Source organism: Cherax quadricarinatus, chromosome 83 (assembly GCF_038502225.1).
Source record: "Cherax quadricarinatus isolate ZL_2023a chromosome 83, ASM3850222v1, whole genome shotgun sequence".
Classification (NCBI taxonomy): Eukaryota; Metazoa; Arthropoda; class Malacostraca; order Decapoda; family Parastacidae; genus Cherax; species Cherax quadricarinatus.
In genome coordinates this window covers 18,372,456-18,393,928 of record NC_091374.1, presented here as the reverse complement: position 1 = coordinate 18,393,928, position 21,473 = coordinate 18,372,456, and the positions used below count along the sequence as shown (strand labels likewise).

At 38.8% G+C, this 21,473-nt stretch overlaps 1 protein-coding gene across 9 annotated transcripts in view; it reads right to left on the bottom strand.

The window, feature by feature from the left end:
• Window positions 1-21,473, bottom strand: part of LOC128702226 (protein tramtrack, beta isoform) — a 96,634-nt gene that overhangs the window by 61,869 nt on the left and 13,292 nt on the right. For all 9 annotated transcript variants that reach the window (XR_011394349.1, XR_011394350.1, XM_070102886.1 and 6 more), the window contains exons 4-6: window positions 14,793-14,885; window positions 10,565-10,663; window positions 5,116-5,262 (exon numbers count right to left, since the gene is read on the bottom strand). Coding sequence is in view for 7 of the 9 variants with exons in the window: in XM_070102886.1 (XP_069958987.1) it covers window positions 5,116-5,262; window positions 10,565-10,663; window positions 14,793-14,885 (339 nt within the window). In the remaining 2 variants the exon portion in view is untranslated. The remainder of the gene's footprint in view (window positions 1-5,115; window positions 5,263-10,564; window positions 10,664-14,792; window positions 14,886-21,473) is intronic.

The window sequence follows — 21,473 nt, the reverse complement described above, 5'->3', positions numbered from 1 at the left end:
TTGGAGAGGAGGAGTATGGAAGAAGTGAGTGTTTTCAGATATTTGGGAGTAGACATGTCAGCGGATGGATGTATGAAGGATGAGGTTAACCATAGAATTGATGAAGGAAAAAAGGTAAGTGTTGCATTGAGGTATATGTGGAGACAAAAAATATTATCTATGGAGGCAAAGAAGGGAATGTATGAAAGTATAGTAGTACCAACACTCTTGTACAGGTGTGAAGCTTGGGTTGTAAATGCTGCAGCAAGGAGGCAGTTCGAGGCAGTGGAGATGTCCTGTCTAAGGGGAATTTTTTTATTATTATTATCACACTGGCCAATTCCCACCAGGGCAGGGTGGCCCGAAAAAGAAAAACTTTCACCATCATTCACTCCATCACTGTCTTGCCAGAAGGGTGCTTTACACTACAGTTTTTAAACTGCAACATTAACACCCCTCCTTCAGAGTGCAGGCACTGAACTTCCCATCTCCAGGACTCAAGTCCGGCCTGCCGGTTTCCATGAATCCCTTCATAAATGTTACTTTGCTCACACTCCAACAGCACGTCAAGTATTAAAAACCATTTGTCTCCATTCACTCCTATCAAACACGCTCACACATGCCTGCTGGAAGTCCAAGCCCCTCGCACACAAAACCTCCTTTACCCCCTCCCTCCAACCTTTCCTAGGCCGACCCTTACCCCGCCTTCCTTCCACTACAGGCTGATACACTCTTGAAGTCATTCTGTTTCGCTCCATTCTCTCTACATGTCTGAACCACCTCAACAACCCTTCCTCAGCCCTCTGGACAACAGTTTTGGTAATCCCGCACCTCCTCCTAACTTCCAAACTACGAATTCTCTGCATTATATTCACACCACACATTGCCCTCAGACATGACATCTCCACTGCCTCCAGCTTTCTCCTCGCTGCAACATTCATCACCCATGCTTCACACCCATATAAGAGCGTTGGTAAAACTATACTCTCATACATTCCCCTCTTTGCCTCCAAGGACAAAGTTCTTTGTCTCTACAGGCTCCTAAGTGCACCACTCACCCTTTTCCCCTCATCAATTCTATGATTCACCTCATCTTTCATAGACCCATCCGCTGACACGTCCACTCCCAAATATCTGAAAACATTCACCTCCTCCATACTCTCTCCCTCCAATCTGATATCCAATCTTTCATCACCTAATCTTTTTGTTATCCTCATAACCTTACTCTTTCCTGTATTCACTTTTAATTTTCTTCTTTTGCATACCCTACCAAATTCATCCACCAATCTCTGCAACTTCTCTTCAGAATCTCCCAAGAGCACAGTGTCATCAGCAAAGAGCAACTGTGACAACTCCCACTTTATGTGTGATTCTTTATCTTTTAACTCCACGCCTCTTGCCAAGACCCTCGCATTTACTTCTCTTACAACCCCATCTATAAATATATTAAACAACCACGGTGACATCACACATCCTTGTCTAAGGCTTACTTTTACTGGGAAATAATTTCCCTCTTTCCTACATACTCTAACTTGAGCCTCACTATCCTCGTAAAAACTCTTCACTGCTTTCAGTAACCTACCTCCTACACTACACACCTGCAACATCTGCCACATTGCCCCCCTATCCACCCTGTCATACGGCTTTTCCAAATCCTTAAATGCCACAAAGACCTCTTTAGCCTTATCTAAATACTGTTCACTTACATGTTTCACTGTAAACACCTGGTCCACACACCCCCTACCTTTCCTAAAGCTTCCTTGTTCATCTGCTATCCTATTCTCCGTCTTACTCTTAATTCTTTCAATAATAACTACCATACAGTTTACCAGGTATACTCAACAAACTTATCCCCCTATAATTTTTCCACTCTCTTTTGTCCCCTTTGCCTTTATACAAAGGAACTATGCATGCTCTCTGCCAATCCCTAGGTACCTTACCTTCTTCCATACATTTATTAAATAATTGCACTAACCACTCCAAAACTATATCCCCACCTGCTTTTAACATTTCTATCTTTATCCCATCAATCCCAGCTGCTTTTCCCCCTTTCATTTTACCTACTGCCTTATGAACTTCCCCCAAACTCACAACTGGCTCTTCCTCACTCCTACAAGATGTTATTCCTCCTTGCCCTATACACGAAATCACAGCTTCCCTATCTTCATCAACATTTAACAATTCCTCGAAATATTCCCTCCATCTTCCCAATACCTCTAACTCTCCATTTAATAACTCTCCTCTCCTATTTTTAACTGACAAATCCATTTGTTCTCTAGGCTTCCTTAACTTGTTTATCTCACTCCAAAACTTTTTCTTATTTTCAACAAAATTTGTTGATAACATCTCACCCACTCTCTCATTTGCTCTCTTTTTACATTGCTTCACCACTCTCTTAACCTCTCTCTTTTTCTCAATATACTCTTCCCTCCTTGCATCACTTCTACTTTGTAAAAACTTCTCATATGCTAACTTTTTCTCCCTTACTACTCTCTTTACATCATCATTCCACCAATCGCTCCTCTTCCCTCCCGCACCCACCTTCCTGTAACCACAAACTTCTGCTGAACACTCCAACACTACATTTTTAAACCTACCCCATACCTCTTCAACCCCATTGTCTATGCTCTCATTAGCCCATCTATCCTCCAATAGCTGTTTATATCTTACCCTAACTGCCTCCTCTTTTAGTTTATAAACCTTCACCTCTCTCTTCCCTGATACTTCTATTCTCCTTGTATCCCATCTACCTTTTACTCTCAGTGTAGCTACAACTAGAAAGTGATCTGATATATCTGTGGCCCCTCTATAAACATGTACATCCTGAAGTCTACTCAACAGTCTTTTATCTACAAATACATAATCCAACAAACTACTGTCATTTCGCCCTACATCATATCTTGTATACTTATTTATCCTCTTTTTCTTAAAATATGTATTACCTATAACTAAACCCCTTTCTATACAAAGTTCAATCAAAGGGCTCCCATTTTCATTTACACCTGGCACCCCAAACTTACCTACCACACCCTCTCTAAAAGTTTCTCCTACTTTAGCATTCAGGTTCCCTACCATAATTACTCTCTCACTTGGTTCAAAGGCTCCTATACATTCACTTAACATCTCCCAAAATCTCTCTCTCTCCTCTACATTCCTCTCTTCTCCATGTGCATACACGCTTATTATGACCCACTTTTCGCATCCAACCTTTACTTTAATCCACATAATTCTTGAATTTACACATTCATATTCTCTTTTCTCCTACCATAACTGATCCTTCAACATTACTGCTACCCCTTCCTTTGCTCTAACTCTCTCAGATACTCCAGATTTAATCCCATTTATTTCCCCCCACCGAAACTCCCCTACCCCCTTCAGCTTTGTTTCGCTTACGCCCAGGACATCCAACTTCTTTTCATACATAACATCAGCAATCATCTGTTTCTTGTCATCCACACTACATCCACGCACATTCAAGCATCCCAGTTTTATAAAGTTTTTCTTCTCTTTTTTAGTAAATGTCTACAGGAGAAGGGGTTACTAGCCCATTGCTCCCGGCATTTTAGTCGCCTCATACGACACGCATGGCTTACGGAGGAAAGATTCTTTTCCACTTCCCCATGGACAATAGAAGAAATAAAGAACAAGAGCTATTTAGAAAAAGGAGAAAAACCTAGATGTATGAATATATATATGCATGTGCATGTCTGTGAAGTGTGACCAAAGTGTAAGTAGGAGTAGCAAGATATCCCTGTTATCTAGAGTGTTTATGAGACAGAATGTGTGGTGTAAATGTTATGCAGAGAATTTGGAGGGATATGTTGTGTATCTTTATACGTATATGCATCTAAACTGTTGTGTTCTGAGCACCTCTGCAAAAACAGTGATTATGTGTGAGTGAGGTGAAAGTGTTGAATGATGATGAAAGTATTTTCTTTTTGGGGATTTTCTTTCTTTTTGGGTCACCCTGCCTAGGTGGGAGATGGCCGACTTGTTGAAGAAGAAAAAAAAAAAAAAAAAAGTGTGGAGTTAATAAAAGTATTAGTCAGAGGGCTGAAGAGGGGTTGTTGAGGTGGTTTGGTCATTTAGACAGAATGGATCAAAGTAGAATGACATGGAAAGTATATAAATCTGTAGGGTAAGGAAGGCGGGGTAGGGATCGTCCTCGAAAAGGTTGGAGGGAGGGGGTAAAGGAGGTTTTGTGGGCGAGGGGCTTGGACTTCCAGCAAGCATGCATGAGCATGTTAGATAGGGGTGAATGGAGACAAATGGTATTTGGGACCTGAGAAGCTGTTGGAGTGTGAGCAGGGTAATATTTAGTGAAGGGATTCAGGGAAACCAGTTCTTTTTATATAGCCGGACTTGAGTACTGGAAATGGGAAGTACAATGCCTGCACTCTAAAGGAGGGGTTCGGGATATTGGCAGTTTGGAGGGATATGTTGTGTATCTTTATGCATATATGCTTCTAAACTGTTGTGTTCTGGGCACCTCTGCAAAAACTGTGAGTGAGGTGAAAGTGTTGAATGATGATGAAAGTATTTTCTTTTTGGGGATTTTCTTTCTTTTTGGGTCACCCTGCCTTGGTGGGAGACGGCCAACTTGTTAAAAAAAAAAAAAAAATATGTGCAACATCTGAGGAACTTTTCTTTAGGAGACATTTGCCTCACCAGGAGCTGCTGCAGAGTCTTATACATTGTATGTGTCTTCTTTATAATAAGGTTGTCAAGAGACAACCTTAATGTTCAATGTGGTGGGATGTACTTGGTACATTCAACACAAGAGCTGCATAGAGCTTCCATATTGTTAAAGTAGAACCCTATATTAGCAAAATCTGACACAGACACACACTGAAGAAATACATAACTACAATCAGTAGCACAGCCACTGGGGTTTTAAATGGTTAAAACCCCAAGGAGCAAATACTTTTCATTATTTTTAAATTAATGACTAACTTTTGCTGTACTATTGTGATCAGTGACCACAAAAGTATTATAGTTTAAAGAAATTTCACATAGTGTACATACTAAAAACTTGTACATTTTTTAAGAATTTCTTTATTTTTTCAGCATATTTTTAATCACCCCAGATTGAAATCCTGGCTAAAGGCCCAAAAAATGAAACATTGCATTTATTACGTGCTGTGTGTAGCGATGATCTTTTACACGTCGCCCCTTGACAGTAGTTGTAGCAGCACTATCTCCTCCACTACCTGCTGGTACACCACTTGGAGTAGGAACTCCTACAACTGTTGCCTTTTCATTTTCCATTTCTGGTGCCATATCCTAAGAAATATGTATGAATTAGAATTTAAATATGTCAGCCTCCATAAATATAGGGCATCTACACTACTAAATGCCAACAAGATGATGAAAAAGGCATGTGCCACAATGTTCTATCTTAAATGTTGTAACGTTCTGCCTATGTGGTAGCCTTATTCAGTCAAATATACAGAGAATGGATTGTAGGCAGCAGAAGTGATGAGGTAAAGATGATGTAATCAGTCATCAGCCTTGGAATAGTATGTGGTGGTCAGTCCCTCAACCTGGAAAAGTGTTCAGCTGGAATATATTGTTCCAGATCATGATGCTGAACTCCTCTTCAGACTGAGGAACTGACCACCTCAAACTATTCCTTCAAGGTTGATAGACTGATTAATTCATCCTTACTTCATCACTTCTGCTGCCTACAATAAATTATCTGTATTTGACTGAAAAAACCTACTATGTAAGCAAAACATTTCAACAGTAAAGATACCCAACTGCTACACAAGTGTCTTACTAACCAACTTGTAGGTATTTTATACTATTTTCTAAATAAATACCAACAGTTTAAGCAAAATATGTTGCAATCATTATTATTATAATCAGAAAGAAGTGCTAAACCACAAGGGTTATACAGATATGTTGCAATCATTCCTTTAATATATATCCTTATACACATGTATACTGTCATGTCTTGCTCTTAATTATTTTCATACTTTTAATTTGCACAGTGTTGGTTTCAACATATATGCCTATTCATTAATTAACATTCTCTAATAATAATAATAATAATGCTCCTAAGAATCACAACTTACAGATGCATTAAGCTAACCTTTCTTTTTTCCTTATACCAAATTCTTTCATTTTAATAATGCCATCTCTCTGCTGGATTAACACAATATAAGCAATTACTCTATATTTAATTTTCTTCATTTACATCTGTACATCTCTTATACAATATCCCTTTCCTCAAGGTTCTAATGCTGATGAGAGAAAAAATATTAGAACCTCCAGCCACCTTAGAAAATTATGATAATGTACCATACCGACAACTCTATTTTCCCATTAAGTCTATACAGTGGACCCCCACCTTACGATCAGCTCCCAACTCGAACAATTATGTAAGTGTATTTTTGCAAGTGCTTTTGTACTTGTATTTTTGGGGTCTGAAACGGACTAATCTAATTTACAATATTCCTTATGGGAACAAATTCGTTCGGTAACAGCACCCAGACTTCTGGAATGAATTAATATCGTAAGTCGGGGGTCCACTGTATAAGGTTTCTTTCACATACTACTGTACAGCTTCAGTTTCTTCTTACAGGATGACCTTTTCAACTTTTCTAACCACATTTCTCCCTCACTTCTGTTAATCCATCCTGCAATAATATCAACCATTATTCTTCATATATCCAAACAATTACTAATAACATCTAATAATGCCGAATATTATAACCCTAAACCTGCCATTTTGCATCTACTGTACATACTTTCATGTAACTTATTCATCCCCATTTACAGATACTAATAAAAGTTTTTTTTTTTTTTTTTCAACAAGTCGGCCGTCTCCCACCGAGGCAGGGTTACCCTCTCCAAATTATTTATTTCAGTAATCTGAATTCTAATCTGTGCATCTTTAATTTCTATTTATTACAGAATTTAAAAATAAATCCTTTATATTGACATAATTAAAGCTTGCGCATTCCATCTGGAAAATAATTTTCAGTTCCCACAGTATTAGATCCACCTCTGTTGTAGGATATGGTTCATTTTCTGCCTCTTCCTCCAAGCATAAAATTCTACAAGGTTCTATTCCTGTCTTAAGTTTTAACAATTTTCACAGCACATAAAATTCTATCTACTTATGCTGATGAATCTGCATCCCTCTTCATACTGTGGTCATGGCTCTTCTGCAGCTTTCACTATTTCACTATTTAATTTTTTTTATTATTATTATCACACTGGCCGATTCCCACCAAGGCAGGGTGGCCCGAAAAAGAAAAACTTTCACCATCATTCACTCCATCACTGTCTTGCCAGAAGGGTGCTTTACACTACAGTTTTTAAACTGCAACATTAACACCCCTCCTTCAGAGTGCAGGCACTGTACTTCCCATCTCCAGGACTCAAGTCCGGCCTGCCGGTTTCCCTGAATCCCTTCATAAATGTTACTTTGCTCACACTCCAACAGCACATCAAGTATTAAAAACCATTTGTCTCCATTCACTCCTATCAAACACGCTCACGCATACATTTCATATTTATGAAATACCTGCAGCTTGTTCACTTTACTAAAACACATTTTTACCTATTTGATTAAGGCAAACTCCCATCAATTATAAGTTACATAGGAGGACCCCCGTATCCGCAGGTCTGGTATCCAAGGCTTCAGTTATCCATGGTTTACCATGGCCCGAAAATAACCCTTAATTTTGCTTATTAATGACTTCAAAGTGCAAAAATAGTGATGATGGTAGTTCTTCAAAGCCTAAGAGAAGTTAAGAAATGCTTCTTATTGTGTGTAATTATCAATTAAACTTTATAATAGGTATGCATGTAAACAAAAAACGACTTACATAGTATAACATTTGCTACTATCTGCAGTTTCAGTATCCACAGCAAGTCCTTGGAATGTAACATTGGCATATACAGGGGGTCTACTGTGCTTTCAAGACTATCTTAAGCCTCAATAAACCAAACAATTCAACATCATTTTCTGGTCCAGAAGACATGCTTCTCAGTTGAGCTCTGTTTAAGTCTCAAATGACCTTGTCTAGAAGACTACTTTCATGTATGAAGAGTCTTGATTCAGTTCAAAGGAAAGCTATATAAACCATACCACGGGTGGGGTTTGATCCTGCGGTCAGAGAGTCTCAAAACTCCAGACCATCCAGAAAGTTATATCATGAGCCTCTTCCCCCATACAAAACTGTATCACTTTATTTATACAATGGTTTTACAGGATTAGGTTATGAGTTCCTACCTTCATTTACAAGTTAAAAGTTGTTACAGACCTCAACTCATCTGAAAGCCTTTTATTGTTATGAGACATACAAATAAGGAATAGGATGTAGACGAATCCATCTGTGGGTCAGCATTTCATTTGATCAACTGACTTTTATTTCATAAATGTCATTATGCTGTGCAAACATGTCATTCTAGGAAAGAATGATTTCAGATGAAGTGATGCTCTGGAGACGGGTACAACCAGAGTGTACTTGCTGTTCACTGCCTGTCTTGTTGTGTAGAAGCTCTCTTCTCACTGACCACAGAGTGGAGCCAAGTGTAGTACCTTAACAGCATTGGCCTTGTATATAACAGTAAAGCCACCCACATCCCTCTGGTGCTGAAGGTTCTGCAGAAATAACAGATTTATCCATGCCAGGTCCAGACAAGAGATGAGTTGCCCTCCTCTGTTCTTTATTCTGTCAAGAAATCGTAGGCGAGATGGGGTGCAGGCAATCCAAGAAAGTGGAGCATACTCAAAGTGTGAGTGTACTTGTGCCTTGTGCAAAGTCTTGCAGATGCAAGATACGTCTAAGTGTTGCAAGCTTCCTGGCCATTTTGTTTGTGAGATTTGTTATGTGGTTCTTCATAGTCAGTTTGGAATCAAATTTCACCCACAGGGATATCAACCTCATCCCCAGGCTCCAACACTCTCACATTCATTCTTTTCATTGTTCTAGAAGTACAATCAGGTCCTAGAAATCGTCATCATTTGTGTTTTCTCAGAAGCAAATGTGACCTGCCATCGTTTTCCACAGGGTGATATAGCTGTAAGCTGGTGAGTGATGCAACTTAGAGTAGTTGACATTTCCTCCCATGGCTAAGTAAATGTCAGAGTACAGTCATCTGCATATGCATGTGATTCTGGGATGAAATGAAGATGATCACTGAAGTAGATATTCCATAACAATGGCCCCTGTGGAACATTAGCACCAATATAGTGTCTTGTTGACTCTGTCCCACTGAGAACTACTCTTAGAGAGCTATCTTGAAGGTAATCACTAAGGAGGCATAGTGCAGAGCCAGCAACACCTAGTTCTTGCAATTTTGCTAAGAGTCCCTCATGTCATACTCTGTTGAAAGCACCAGCTATGTCCATTGCTACTACACTGCTGATCTTGGATTCATCCAGTGACTGCTGCCACACTGTGGAGAGGTTTTAACAGCAAATCAACAACAGTGACCCTTTCTGGAGCCACACTGACAGTCGCAAAGAAAGTGGAAGTCGGAAAATGCTGTCATCTGCTGTGAGATTATTATTTTGAGAATCTTGCCAGTGACTGACAGGAGTAACACTGGTCTGTAGTTGTTGAGTTCTGCTCTGCTCTCCTTTCTGTGAACAGGGATTACATCTGCCTCTTTCTACAGTAAAGGTCATTCACACTGTGCTAATGTTGCGATAGATGTGTTAGAAGTGATGCTAGCTGGTTTGCACATCTACTCAGCAATCTTGGGCTCACCTTATCTCGACCCACAGCATTTTCTTGGCCCCAGGGATTTAAGATACACTTCACCATGTCTTACTGTCACCTCCGACATCTTTGACAGCTAGCAAAGGAGGTTGATTCCCTTGCTGGATTAGGAACTTGCATCTTGGCAACAAATTGTTCAGCAAAGAGGTCAGCTTTCTCCTGACTGTTAGTAGATATGATTCCATCCTGCCAATTTAGAGGAGGACTAATGTCAGTCAGTCCTTGGTCAAGGACTGACAAGGTTATGGAATCAAGGTTATGATTCCAGTTTTCTTCTTGAATCAGTCTCTCATCTAGAGATGGCCCACTTCTGGACTTCTTCCATTTGCCAACAGGTTTCCCTGTGCAGGTACCAGTTATAGATAGTGGGATGCCTTTTATCCATTTTCCAAGCCTTGTACTTAGCAGTAGCAGCCTTTCAACAAAGGAAGCTGAACCAAGGCTGTTCCATTACTTTTAGGCTTAGAAACAAGAGTTATAAACCTAATCTGTGTAAAGAGTTAACTAATACAGTATTTGCACCAGTCCCTTTACACAGTCATATAATAAGAGTACTTTCACCAGTTTCTTCTTGTGAATGTTGTGTGAATACTATCAGTTCTAATTTACAAAACTATGCTTTTTCTCATACCTTTTTTACACTGCAATTCTGTGAAACAAATTAATTTACCATTCCATGCCATTCTGATACCTTTGATCTCTAGTCCAACAAGACAAAACAGCAGAAATATTTTCTGAATAGCCAATGTTCTTTTGTTTTCCAGCAGGTAAATGAGGAGGAATATTGTAACCTAGCCTAACCTTCAGGGGTCCTGAGTCACATTCTTTAAAAAGAAAATACTTGCCTCAATATCACTATCATCAGCATTGTCCTCAAGGCCTTTGATTCGTAAATATCGAGCACCACGTATAAATGCCTGAAGACGCTCCTGGTTTACACATACCTAAGAATGAATACAGTATTATACAGCAGCTTAGGTTAGGGTATTTGCAAACAGATAATTTTTTACTTTAAGGAAAAAACAAAGCAAACTGAAATGGAAAAACTGTCAAAATAAATTTCTGCAAAGCATATTGAGAAAAGAACGTGAAGAAAAATTATATATGTACTTCTGATATTTTGGCAATGTTGAATGAATGAATAATGAACTGTTACAGAGCAAGAAAGTGAGAAGTGTGCAGTACATATAAAAAGCAATAAAGAAAGGAGTAAAAGAATGAAGCCAAGAACCAGGTGGAATAATACATGGAAGTAGCCTGTACGTGTCATCTGCACTTACCACTGTAGCAGCTAATAATAGAAACTTTTTGAGGTAAGAAATATTAACCTACAGGAAATTACAATTTTTAAAAGATGTATGAAATATTATGCAGTCTCCTCTATACTTCCACATTATGACAAGAATGATATACTGAATAACATTAACAAGGAAAATATTACAAGGCAAGAAATATTTTTTTTTCTTCCATAACTAATTCACAAACTGGACATAAAATAAATTCACAAACTGAAGATGCAACTACAGGAGGGCCTCGCTTTACAGTGATTCACTCTACAGCATTTTGTTAATACAGCAGTTTTCAATTATACCCAGTGTTCATTTATTCAGGCTTCCTACAATAAATATATTCACCAGTCACTATAAAGGCAAAAATATTTTAAGGTAAGTAATGTGTGTCCTAGGTAGTAGGCTGGTAGACAGCAACTGCTCAGGGAGGTACTATCGTCTTGCCAAGTGAGTGTAAAACAGAAACCTGTAATTGTTTTACATGAAGGTAGGAATGCAGGTGTCTTTTTTTAGAGGTAAGACAGAGAGCAGGATTGCAGATGAACAAGGAGGCTTTAGACTGGGTAGGGGATGTGTAGATCAAGTGTTTACATTGAAGCATATACATGTGAACAGTATTCAGATAAAGGTAGGTAAATTTTCATTGCATTTATGGATTCAGAAAAGGCATACGATAGAATGGATAGGGAAGCAATGTGGCAAATGTTGCAAGTGTATGGAATAGGTAGTAAGTTATTAACCCTTTCAGGGTCAGCAGGCCCTCTCCTAAACTTGTTCTCAGGGTCGTAAATTTTTCAAAAAAAAAAAAAAAAAAAGGAAAAAAATTATTACTTTTTCTTATGAAATGATAGAGAATCATTTCCCGATCATAATGACACCAAAAGTATGAAATTTCATGGAAAACTTACGGAATTATGCTCTCATGAAGTTAGCGGTCTCGACGATGTTTAAGCATCGGCGATTTCGCCCACTTTGAGCCATATTATCAGCCAATTCCAATGTACCAGTTCACAAAAATCATACCTATTTCACTAGAACTCCATTTTGTCTATCAAATGAGTACAAGAAACCACCTATTTACAGATATCCACTAACCAATAACGTGGTCAGAAATTGGCAATTTTACCAATTTCATACAAATTTCAAAAGATGTCAATTTCCAAATAGGGTCCAGAATAAACAAGACAGACATTCCTGGCACTAAAATAGCATTTCCTCTGTTCATTACTTATGTCCCCAGGCCTCTGTTACATTTCTTTTGCTTTCCACTTCGAATTTTTATTCTCACAAAAAATAGAAGATTTATGTTATGCAGACTACTGCATTCATGTAGAAATGGTATAAATAACATCAGCACACTTATGAAAGAGTATTAGACTCGCCAGTTGGCGTGTATTGGATGCGTGGCATGATTTGTTTACCTTTGAACTTTGGCAAAAATCAAACATTTCTGCTACTTTGAGCTCAATTTTAAGGTACTTTTCATTGCGAAACCAATCAAAATCATCTCAATTTCCATAATATGTCTTCCATTCTATAAAATGAGACCAGGAAAATTAGAATACCACCATAAATAGCATACGGAAATACACTGCAAAGTCGCTGTTTTAAACCAAAAACACGATCGGAGTTTTTTTTTTCTCATTATGCACTGTGTGCTGCAGGATTTTTTTATACTGCACACACTGACCACATAGACCCATTCTTCCATATGTAGGCCTACCAGCTTTCTCTCACTAGATTTGAAGGGGCTAGAATTTATGCGTACTAGTACGGCACGACCCTGGCGTGCAAGCTGTACTAGTACGGCACCAACCCTGAAAGCGTTAAATGCTGTAGAGAGTTTTTATGAGGATAGTGAAGCTCAGGTTAGGGTGTGTAGGAGTGAGGGAGATTACTTTCCAGTAAAAGTTGGTCTAAGACAGGGATGTGTAGTGTCACCATGGTTGTTTAACATATTTATAGATGGGGTTGTAAAGAAGTAAATGGTAGGGTGTTGGGGAGAGGGGTGGGATTAAATTATGGGGAATCAAATACAAAATGGGAGCTGAACAGTTACTTTTGCTGATGATACTGTGTTTTGGGGGATTCTAAAGAAAAGTTGCAAAGGTTAGTAGACGAGTTTGGGAGGGTGTGTAAAGTTGAAAGTGAACATAGATAAAAGCAAGGTGATGAGGGTATCAAACAATTTAGATAAAGAAAAATTGGATATCACATTGGAGGGAGGGAGTACAGAAAAAGTGAATGTTTTCAGATATTTGGATGAGGTTAACCATAGAACTGATGAAGGAAAAAAGGTGAGTGGTGCTTTGAGGCATCTGTGGAGACAAAAAATTTTATCCCTGGAGGTAAAAAACGGAATGTACAAGAATATAGTGGTACCAACAGTCTTATATGGGTGAGAAGCAATGGTTGTAAATGCTGTAGTGAGGAGGAGGCTGCAGGCAGTGGAGATGTCGTGTCTAACGGCAATGTGTGGTTTAAATATTATGCAGAGAATTCATACTGTGGAAATTAGGAGGTGTGGAGCTACTAAAAGTATTAGTCAGAGGGCTGAAGAGGGGATGTTGAGAAGGTTTGGTCAATTAGAGAGAATGGAACAAAATAGAATGACTTGGAGAGCGTATAAATCTGTAAATGAAGGAAGGCAAGGTAGGGGTCGTCTTCGAAAAGGTTGGAGGGAGGGGACAAAGGAGGTTTTGCAGGTGAGGGGCTTGAACTTCCAGCAAGCGTGCGTGAGCGTATTCGATAGGAGTGAATGGAGACAAACAGTTTTTTAGGCCTGACAGGCTGTTGGAGTGTGAGCAGGGTAATATTTTGTCAAAGGATTCAGGGAAACCGGTTAGCCGGACTTGAGTACTGGAAATGGGAAGTACAATGCCTGCATTTTAAAGGAGGGGTTTGGGATATTGGGAGTTTGGAGGGACATCTAAACTGTCATATCTGAGTGCCTCTGCAAAGACAGTGATTATGAGTGATGGTAAAAGTGTTGGGTGGGAAACAGCCAACATATAAAAAAAAAAAAATAAAAAAAAAAAAAAATCAATATTTCAGATACATCTTGCTACTTCTACTTAGGTCACACTACACATGCATTTACAAGCATATATATACACACACCCCTCTGGGTTTTCTTCTATTTTCTCACTAGTTCTTGTTTATTTCCGTTTATCTCCATGGGGAAGTGGAACAGAATTCTTCCTCCCTAAGCCATGCGTGTTATAAGAAGCAACTAAAATGCCAGGACCAAGGGGCTAGTAACCCCTTCTCCTGAATACATTACTAAAATTAAAAGGAAAACTTTCATTTTTCATTTTATGTCACCCTGCCTTGGTGGGACACTGCTGGGTCATTGAAAAAAAAAAAATGCGTGTACTTTTTATGCATTTTTTAGGCCTAGCTCTACTGCTCACTTAATCTATGATAGTGTAAACATGCTATCAGGCATTTATGTGCATCTGAAAGTGAAAAAAGACCATGTTTCACTTTACAGCAATTTTTGTTTTAGAGCAGTATCCCAGAACCTAACCTGATGTTACAAGTTGGGGCCCTGCCATTTCAAGACAGCCTTGACTAATATACTGAGAATAACATAAAATATCATGCAGATTATACCCTCACTGTCCCACAACTATGACTAGTATATTTATAAGTATTTGAATTATTAATTATTTCAGCTTTAACTACGTAACTTTTAGTGATTGTATTACTCTTTAATTGTGCAAACTTTGCATTAGGTGTGTATAGTGATATAAGTTAATACTAAATATATGTGTACCCATACTTGGCCTGAGTACATGAAGTCCACCATGGCTTTCAGTTCAGGATAACGAATCTCCATAGGCAACAACACAATGGGATGTTTAGAAGGATTGTCCTGGAAGTAAAGAAAATTCATTTACACACTTTACTAAGTTCCATTAAATTATATTAAGTAATTCTGCCATGTGTGTCCTAAGAGGTGATTAAAATGCTGGGAGCAAGGGGCTAGTAACCCTTCTCATGTATAAATTACTAAATTTAAAAAGAAAAACGTTAGTTTTCTTTTTAAATGCCGTGAGCGATGGGCTAGTAACCCCTTCTCCTGCAGACATTTGCTAAAAAAGAGAAGAAGAAAAACTATAAAACTGGGATGCATGAATGTGCGTGGATGTAGTGCGGATGACAAGAAACAGACGATTGCTGATGTTATGAATGAAAAGAAGTTGGATGTCCTGGCCCTAAGCGAAACAAAGCTGAAGGGGGTAGGGGAGTTTCGGTGGGGGTAAATAAATAGGATTAAATCTGGAGTATCTGAGAGAGTTAGAGCTAAGGAAGGGGTAGCAGTAATGTTGAAGGATCAGTTATGGAAGGAGAAGAGAGAATATGAATGTGTAAATTCAAGGATTATGTGGATTAAAGTAAAGGTTGGATGCAAAAAGTGGGTCATAATAAGCATGTATGCACCTGGAGAAGAGAGGAATGTAGAGGAGAGAGAGAGAGATTTTGGGAGATGTTAAGTGAATGTATAGGAACCTTTGAACCAAGTGAGAGAGTAATTGTGGTAGGAGACCTGAATGCTAAAGTAGGAGAAACTTTTAGAGAGGGTGTGGTAGGCAAGTTAGGGGTGCCAGGTGTAAATGATAATGGGAGCCCTTTGATTGAACTTTGTATAGAAAGGGGTTTAGTTATAGGTAATACATATTTTAAGAAAAAGAGGATAAATAAGTATACAAGATATGATGTAGGGCGAAATGACAGTAGTTTGTTGGATTATGTATTGGTAGATAAAAGATTGTTGAGTAGACTTCAGGATGTACATGTTTATACAGGGGGCCACAGATATATCAGATCACTTTTTAGTTGTAGCTACACTGAGAGTAAAAGGTAGATGGGATACAAGGAGAATAGAAGCATCAGGGAAGAGAGAGGTGAAGGTTTATAAACTAAAAGAGGAGGCAGGTAGGGTATGAGAGGTTTTTACAAAATAGAAGTGATGCAAGGAAGGAAGAGTATATGGAGAAAAAGAGAGAGGTTAAGAGAGTGGTGAAGCAATGTAAAAAGAGAGCAAATGAGAGAGTGGGTGAGATGTTATCAACAAATTTTGTTGAAAATAAGAAAAAGTTTTGGAGTGAGATTAACAAGTTAAGGAAGCCTAGAAAACAAAGGGATTTGTCAGTTAATAATAGGAGAGGTGAGTTATTAAATGGAGAGTTAGAGGCATTGGGAAGATGGTGGGAATATTTTGAGGAATTGTTAAATGTTGATGAAGATAGGGAAGCTGTGATTTCATGTATAGAGCAAGGAGGAATAACATCTTGTAGGAGTGAGGAAGAGCCAGTTGTGAGTTTGGGGAAAGTTCGTGAGGCAGTAGGTAAAATGAAAGGGGGTAAGGCAGCTGGGATTGATGGGATAAAGATAGAAATGTTAAAAGCAGGTGGGGATATAGTTTTCGAGTGGTTGGTGCTATTATTTAATAAATGTATGGAAGAGGGTAAGGTACCTAGGGATTGGCATAGAGCATGCATAGTTCCTTTGTATAAAGGCAAAGGGGACAAAAGAGTGCAAAAATTATAGGGGGATAAGTAGGTAGTAGGTTGGTAGACAGCAACGACCCAGGGAGGTACTACCGTCCTGCCAAGTGAGTGTAAAACGAAAGCCTGTGATTGTTTTACATGATGGTAGGATTGCTGATGTCTTTTGTCTGTCTCATAAATATGCAAGATTACAGGCATGTCTTGCTACTTCTACTTACACTTAGGTCACACTACACATACATATACACATTTATTTATACACACTCATCTGAGTTTTCTTTGATTTTATCTTAATAGTTTTTGGTCTTATTAATTTTCCTTTTATATCCATGGGGAAGTGGAATAAGAATCTTTCCTCCGTAAGCCATGCGTGTTGTAAAAGACAACTAAAATGCCGGGAACAATGGGCTAGTAACCCCTTTTCCTGTAAAGATTACTAAAAAGAATAAGAAGAAGAAAATTGTCAAAGTGGGAAGTCTGAATGTGCGTGGATGTTGTGCAGATGATAAGAAAGAGATGATTGTGGATGTTATGAATGAGAAGAAGCTGGATGTCCTGGCTTTAAGTGAAACAAAGCTGAAGGGGGTGGGAGAGTTTCAGTGGAGAGGAATAAATGGGATTAGGTCAGGGGTTTCAAATAGAGTTAGAGCTAAAGAAGGAGTAGCAATAATGTTGAAGGATAAGCTATGGCAGGAAAAGAGGGACTATAAATGTATTAATTCAAGGATTATGTGGAGTAAAATAAAGATTGGATGTGAAAAGTGGGTTATAATAAGCGTGTATGCACCTGGAGAAGAGAGAAGTGTAGAGGAGAGAGAGAGATTTTGGGAAATGTTGAGTGAATGTGTGGGGAGTTTTGAATCAAGTGTGAGAGTAATGGTGGTTGGGGATTTCAATGCTAAAGTGGGTAAAAATGTTATGGAGGGAGTAGTAGGTAAATTTGGGGTGCCAGGGGTAAATGTAAATGGGGAGCCTTTAATTGAGCTATGTGTAGAAAGAAATTTGGTAATAAGTAATACATATTTTATGAAAAAGAGGATAAATAAATATACAAGGTATGATGTAGCACGTAATGAAAGTAGTTTATTAGATTATGTATTGGTGGATAAAAGGTTGATGGGTAGGCTCCAGGATGTACATGTTTATAGAGGGGCAACTGATATATCGGATCATTATTTAGGAGTAGTAGGTAAATTTGGGGTGCCAGGGGTAAATGTAAATGGGGAGCCTTTAATTGAGCTATGTGTAGAAAGAAATTTGGTAATAAGTAATACATATTTTATGAAAAAGAGGATAAATAAATATACAAGGTATGATGTAGCACGTAATGAAAGTAGTTTATTAGATTATGTATTGGTGGATAAAAGGTTGATGGGTAGGCTCCAGGATGTACATGTTTATAGAGGGGCAACTGATATATCGGATCATTATTTAGTTGTAGCTACAGTTAGAGTAAGAGGTAGATGGGAAAAGAGGAAGGTGGCAACAACAAGTAAGAGGGAGGTGAAAGTGTATAAACTAAGGGAGGAGGAAGTTCGGGTGAGATATAAGCGACTATTGGCAAAAAGGTGGGATAGTGCAAAGATGAGTAATGGGGGGGGGTTGAAGAGGGTTGGAATAGTTTTAAAAATGCAGTATTAGAATGTGGGGCAGAAGTTTGTGGTTATAGGAGGGTGGGTGCAGGAGGAAAGAGGAGTGATTGGTGGAATGATGAAGTAAAGGGTGTGATAAAAGAGAAAAAGGTAGCTTATGAGAGGTTTTTACAAAGCAGAAGTGTTATAAGAAGAGCAGAATATATGGAGAGTAAAAGAAAGGTAAAGAGAGTGGTGAGAGAGTGCAAAAGGAGAGCAGATGATAGAGTGGGAGAGGCACTGTCAAGAAATTTTAATGAAAATAAGAAAAAAATTTGGAGTGAGTTAAACAAGTTAAGAAAGCCAAGGGAAAATATGGATTTGTCAGTTAAAAACAGAGTAGGGGAGTTAGTAGATGGGGAGATGGAGGTATTAGGTAGATGGCGAGAATATTTTGAGGAACTTTTAAATGTTAAGGAAGAAACAGAGGCAGTAATTTCATGCACTGGTCAGGGAGGTATACCATCTTTTAGGAGTGAAGAAGAGCAGAATGTAAGTGTGGGGGAGGTACGTGAGGCATTACGTAAAATGAAAGGGGGTAAAGCAGCTGGAACTAATGGGATCATGACAGAAAGGTTAAAAGCAGGGGGGGATATAGTGTTGGAGTGGTTGGTACTTTTGTTTAATAAATGTATGAAAGAAGGGAAGGTACCTAGGGACTGGCAGAGAGCATGTATAGTCCCTTTATATAAAGGGAAAGGGGACAAAAGAGACTGTAAAAATTATAGAGGAATAAGCTTACTGAGTATACCAGGAAAAGTGTACGGTAGGGTTATAATTGAAAGAATTGGAGGTAAGACAGAATGTAGGATTGCGGATGAGCAAGGAGGTTTCAGAGTGGGTAGGGGATGTGTAGATCAAGTGTTTACATTGAAGCATATATGTGAACAGTATTTAGATAAAGGTAGGGAAGTTTTTATTGCATTTATGGATTTAGAAAAGGCATATGATAGAGTGGATAGAGGAGCAATGTGGCAGATGTTGCAAGTATATGGAATAGGTGGTAAGTTATTAAATGGTGTAAAGAGTTTTTATGAGGATAGTGAGGCTCAGGTTAGGGTGTGTAGAAGAGAGGGAGACTACTTCCGGTAAAAGTAGGTATTAGACAGGGATGTGTAATGTCACCATGGTTGTTTAATATATTTATAGATGGGGTTGTAAAGGAAGTAAATGCTAGGGTGTTCGGGAGAGGGGTGGGATTAAATTTTGGGGAATCAAATTCAAAATGGGAATTGACACAGTTACTTTTTGCTGATGATACTGTGCTTATGGGAGATTCTAAAGAAAAATTGCAAAGGTTAGTGGATGAGTTTGGGAATGTGTGTAAAGGTAGAAAGCTGAAAGTGAACATAGAAAAGAGTAAGGTGATGAGGGTGTCAAATGATTTAGATAAAGAAAAATTGGATATCAAATTGGGGAGGAGGAGTATGGAAGAAGTGAATGTTTTCAGATACTTGGGAGTTGACGTGTCGGCGGATGAATTTATGAAGGATGAGGTTAATCATAGAATTGATGAGGGAAAAAAGGTGAGTGGTGCGTTGAGGTATATGTGGAGTCAAAAAACGTTATCTATGGAGGCAAAGAAGGGAATGTATGAAAGTATAGTAGTACCAACACTTTCATATGGGTGTGAAGCTTGGGTGGTAAATGCAGCAGCGAGGAGACGGTTGGAGGCAGTGGAGATGTCCTGTTTAAGGGCAATGTGTGGTGTAAATATTATGCAGAAAATTCGGAGTGTGGAAATTAGGAGAAGGTGTGGAGTTAATAAAAGTATTAGTCAGAGGGCAGAAGAGGGGTTGTTGAGGTGGTTTGGTCATTTAGAGAGAATGGATCAAAGTAGAATGACATGGAAAGCATATAAATCTATAGGGGAAGGAAGGCGGGGTAGGGGTCGTCCTCGAAAGGGTTGGAGAGAGGGGGTAAAGTAGGTTTTGTGGGCGAGGGGCTTGGACTTCCAGCAAGCGTGCGTGAGCGTGTTAGATAGGAGTGAATGGAGACGAATGGTACTTGGGACCTGACGATCTGTTGGAGTGTGAGCAGGGTAATATTTAGTGAAGGGATTCAGGGAAACCGGTTATTTTCATATAGTCGGACTTGAGTCCTGGAAATGGGAAGTACAATGCCTGCACTTTAAAGGAGGGGTTTGGGATATTGGCAGTTTGGAGGGATATGTTGTGTATCTTTATATGTGTATGCTTCTAGACTGTTGTATTCTGAGCAACTCTGCAAAAACAGTGATAATGTGCGAGTGTGGTGAAAGTGTTGAATGATGATGAAAGTATTTTCTTTTCGGGGATTTTCTTTCTTTTTTGGGTCACCCTGCCTCTGTGGGAGACGGCCGATTTGTTGAAAAAAAAAAAAAAAAAAAAAAAAAAAAAAAAAAAAAAAAAAAAAAAAAAAAAAAAAAAAAAAAAAAAAAAGTCTGTTGAGTCTAGGTAGTACGTTGGTAGACAGCAACCACCCAGGGAGGTACTACCGTCCTGCCAAGCGAGTGTAAAACGGAAACCTGTAATTGTTTTACATGATGGTAGGATTGCTGGTGTCTTTTTTTCTGTCTCATACACATGCAAGATTTCAGGTACATCTTGCTACTTCTACTTACACTTAGGTCACATTACACATACATGTACAAGCATTTACATACACACTCCTCTGGGTTTTCTTCAATTTTCTTTCTAGTTTTTGTTCTTGTTTATTTCCTCTTACCTCCATGGGGAAGTGGAACAGAATTCTTCCTCCGTTAGCTATGCGTGTTGTAAGAGGCGACTAAAATGCCGGGAGCAAGGGGCTAGTAACTCCTTCTCCTGTATATATTACCAAATTTAAAACGAGAAACTTCTGTTTTTCTTTTTGGGCCCCCCACCTCGGTGGGATACGGCTGGTGCGTTTAAAGAAAAGTCTGTTGAGTATACCTAGTAAAGTGTATGGTAGAGTTATTATTGAAAGAATTAAGAGTAAGACAAAGAATAGGATAGCAGATGAACAAGGAGGCTTTAGGAAAGGTAGGGGTGTGTGGACCAGGTGTTTACAGTGAAACATATAAGTGAACAGTATTTAGATAAGGCTAAAGAGGTTTTTGTGGCATTTATGGATTTGGAAAAAGTGTATGACAGGGTGGATAGGGGGGCAATGTGGCAGATGTTGCAGGTGTATGGTGTAGGAGGTAGGTTACTGAAAGCAGTGAAGAGTTTTTACGAGGATAGTGAGGCTCAAGTTAGAGTATGTAGGAAAGAGGGAGATTATTTCCCAGTAAAAGTAGGCCTTAGACAAGGATGTGTGATGTCACCATAGTTGTTTAATATATTTATAGATGGGGTT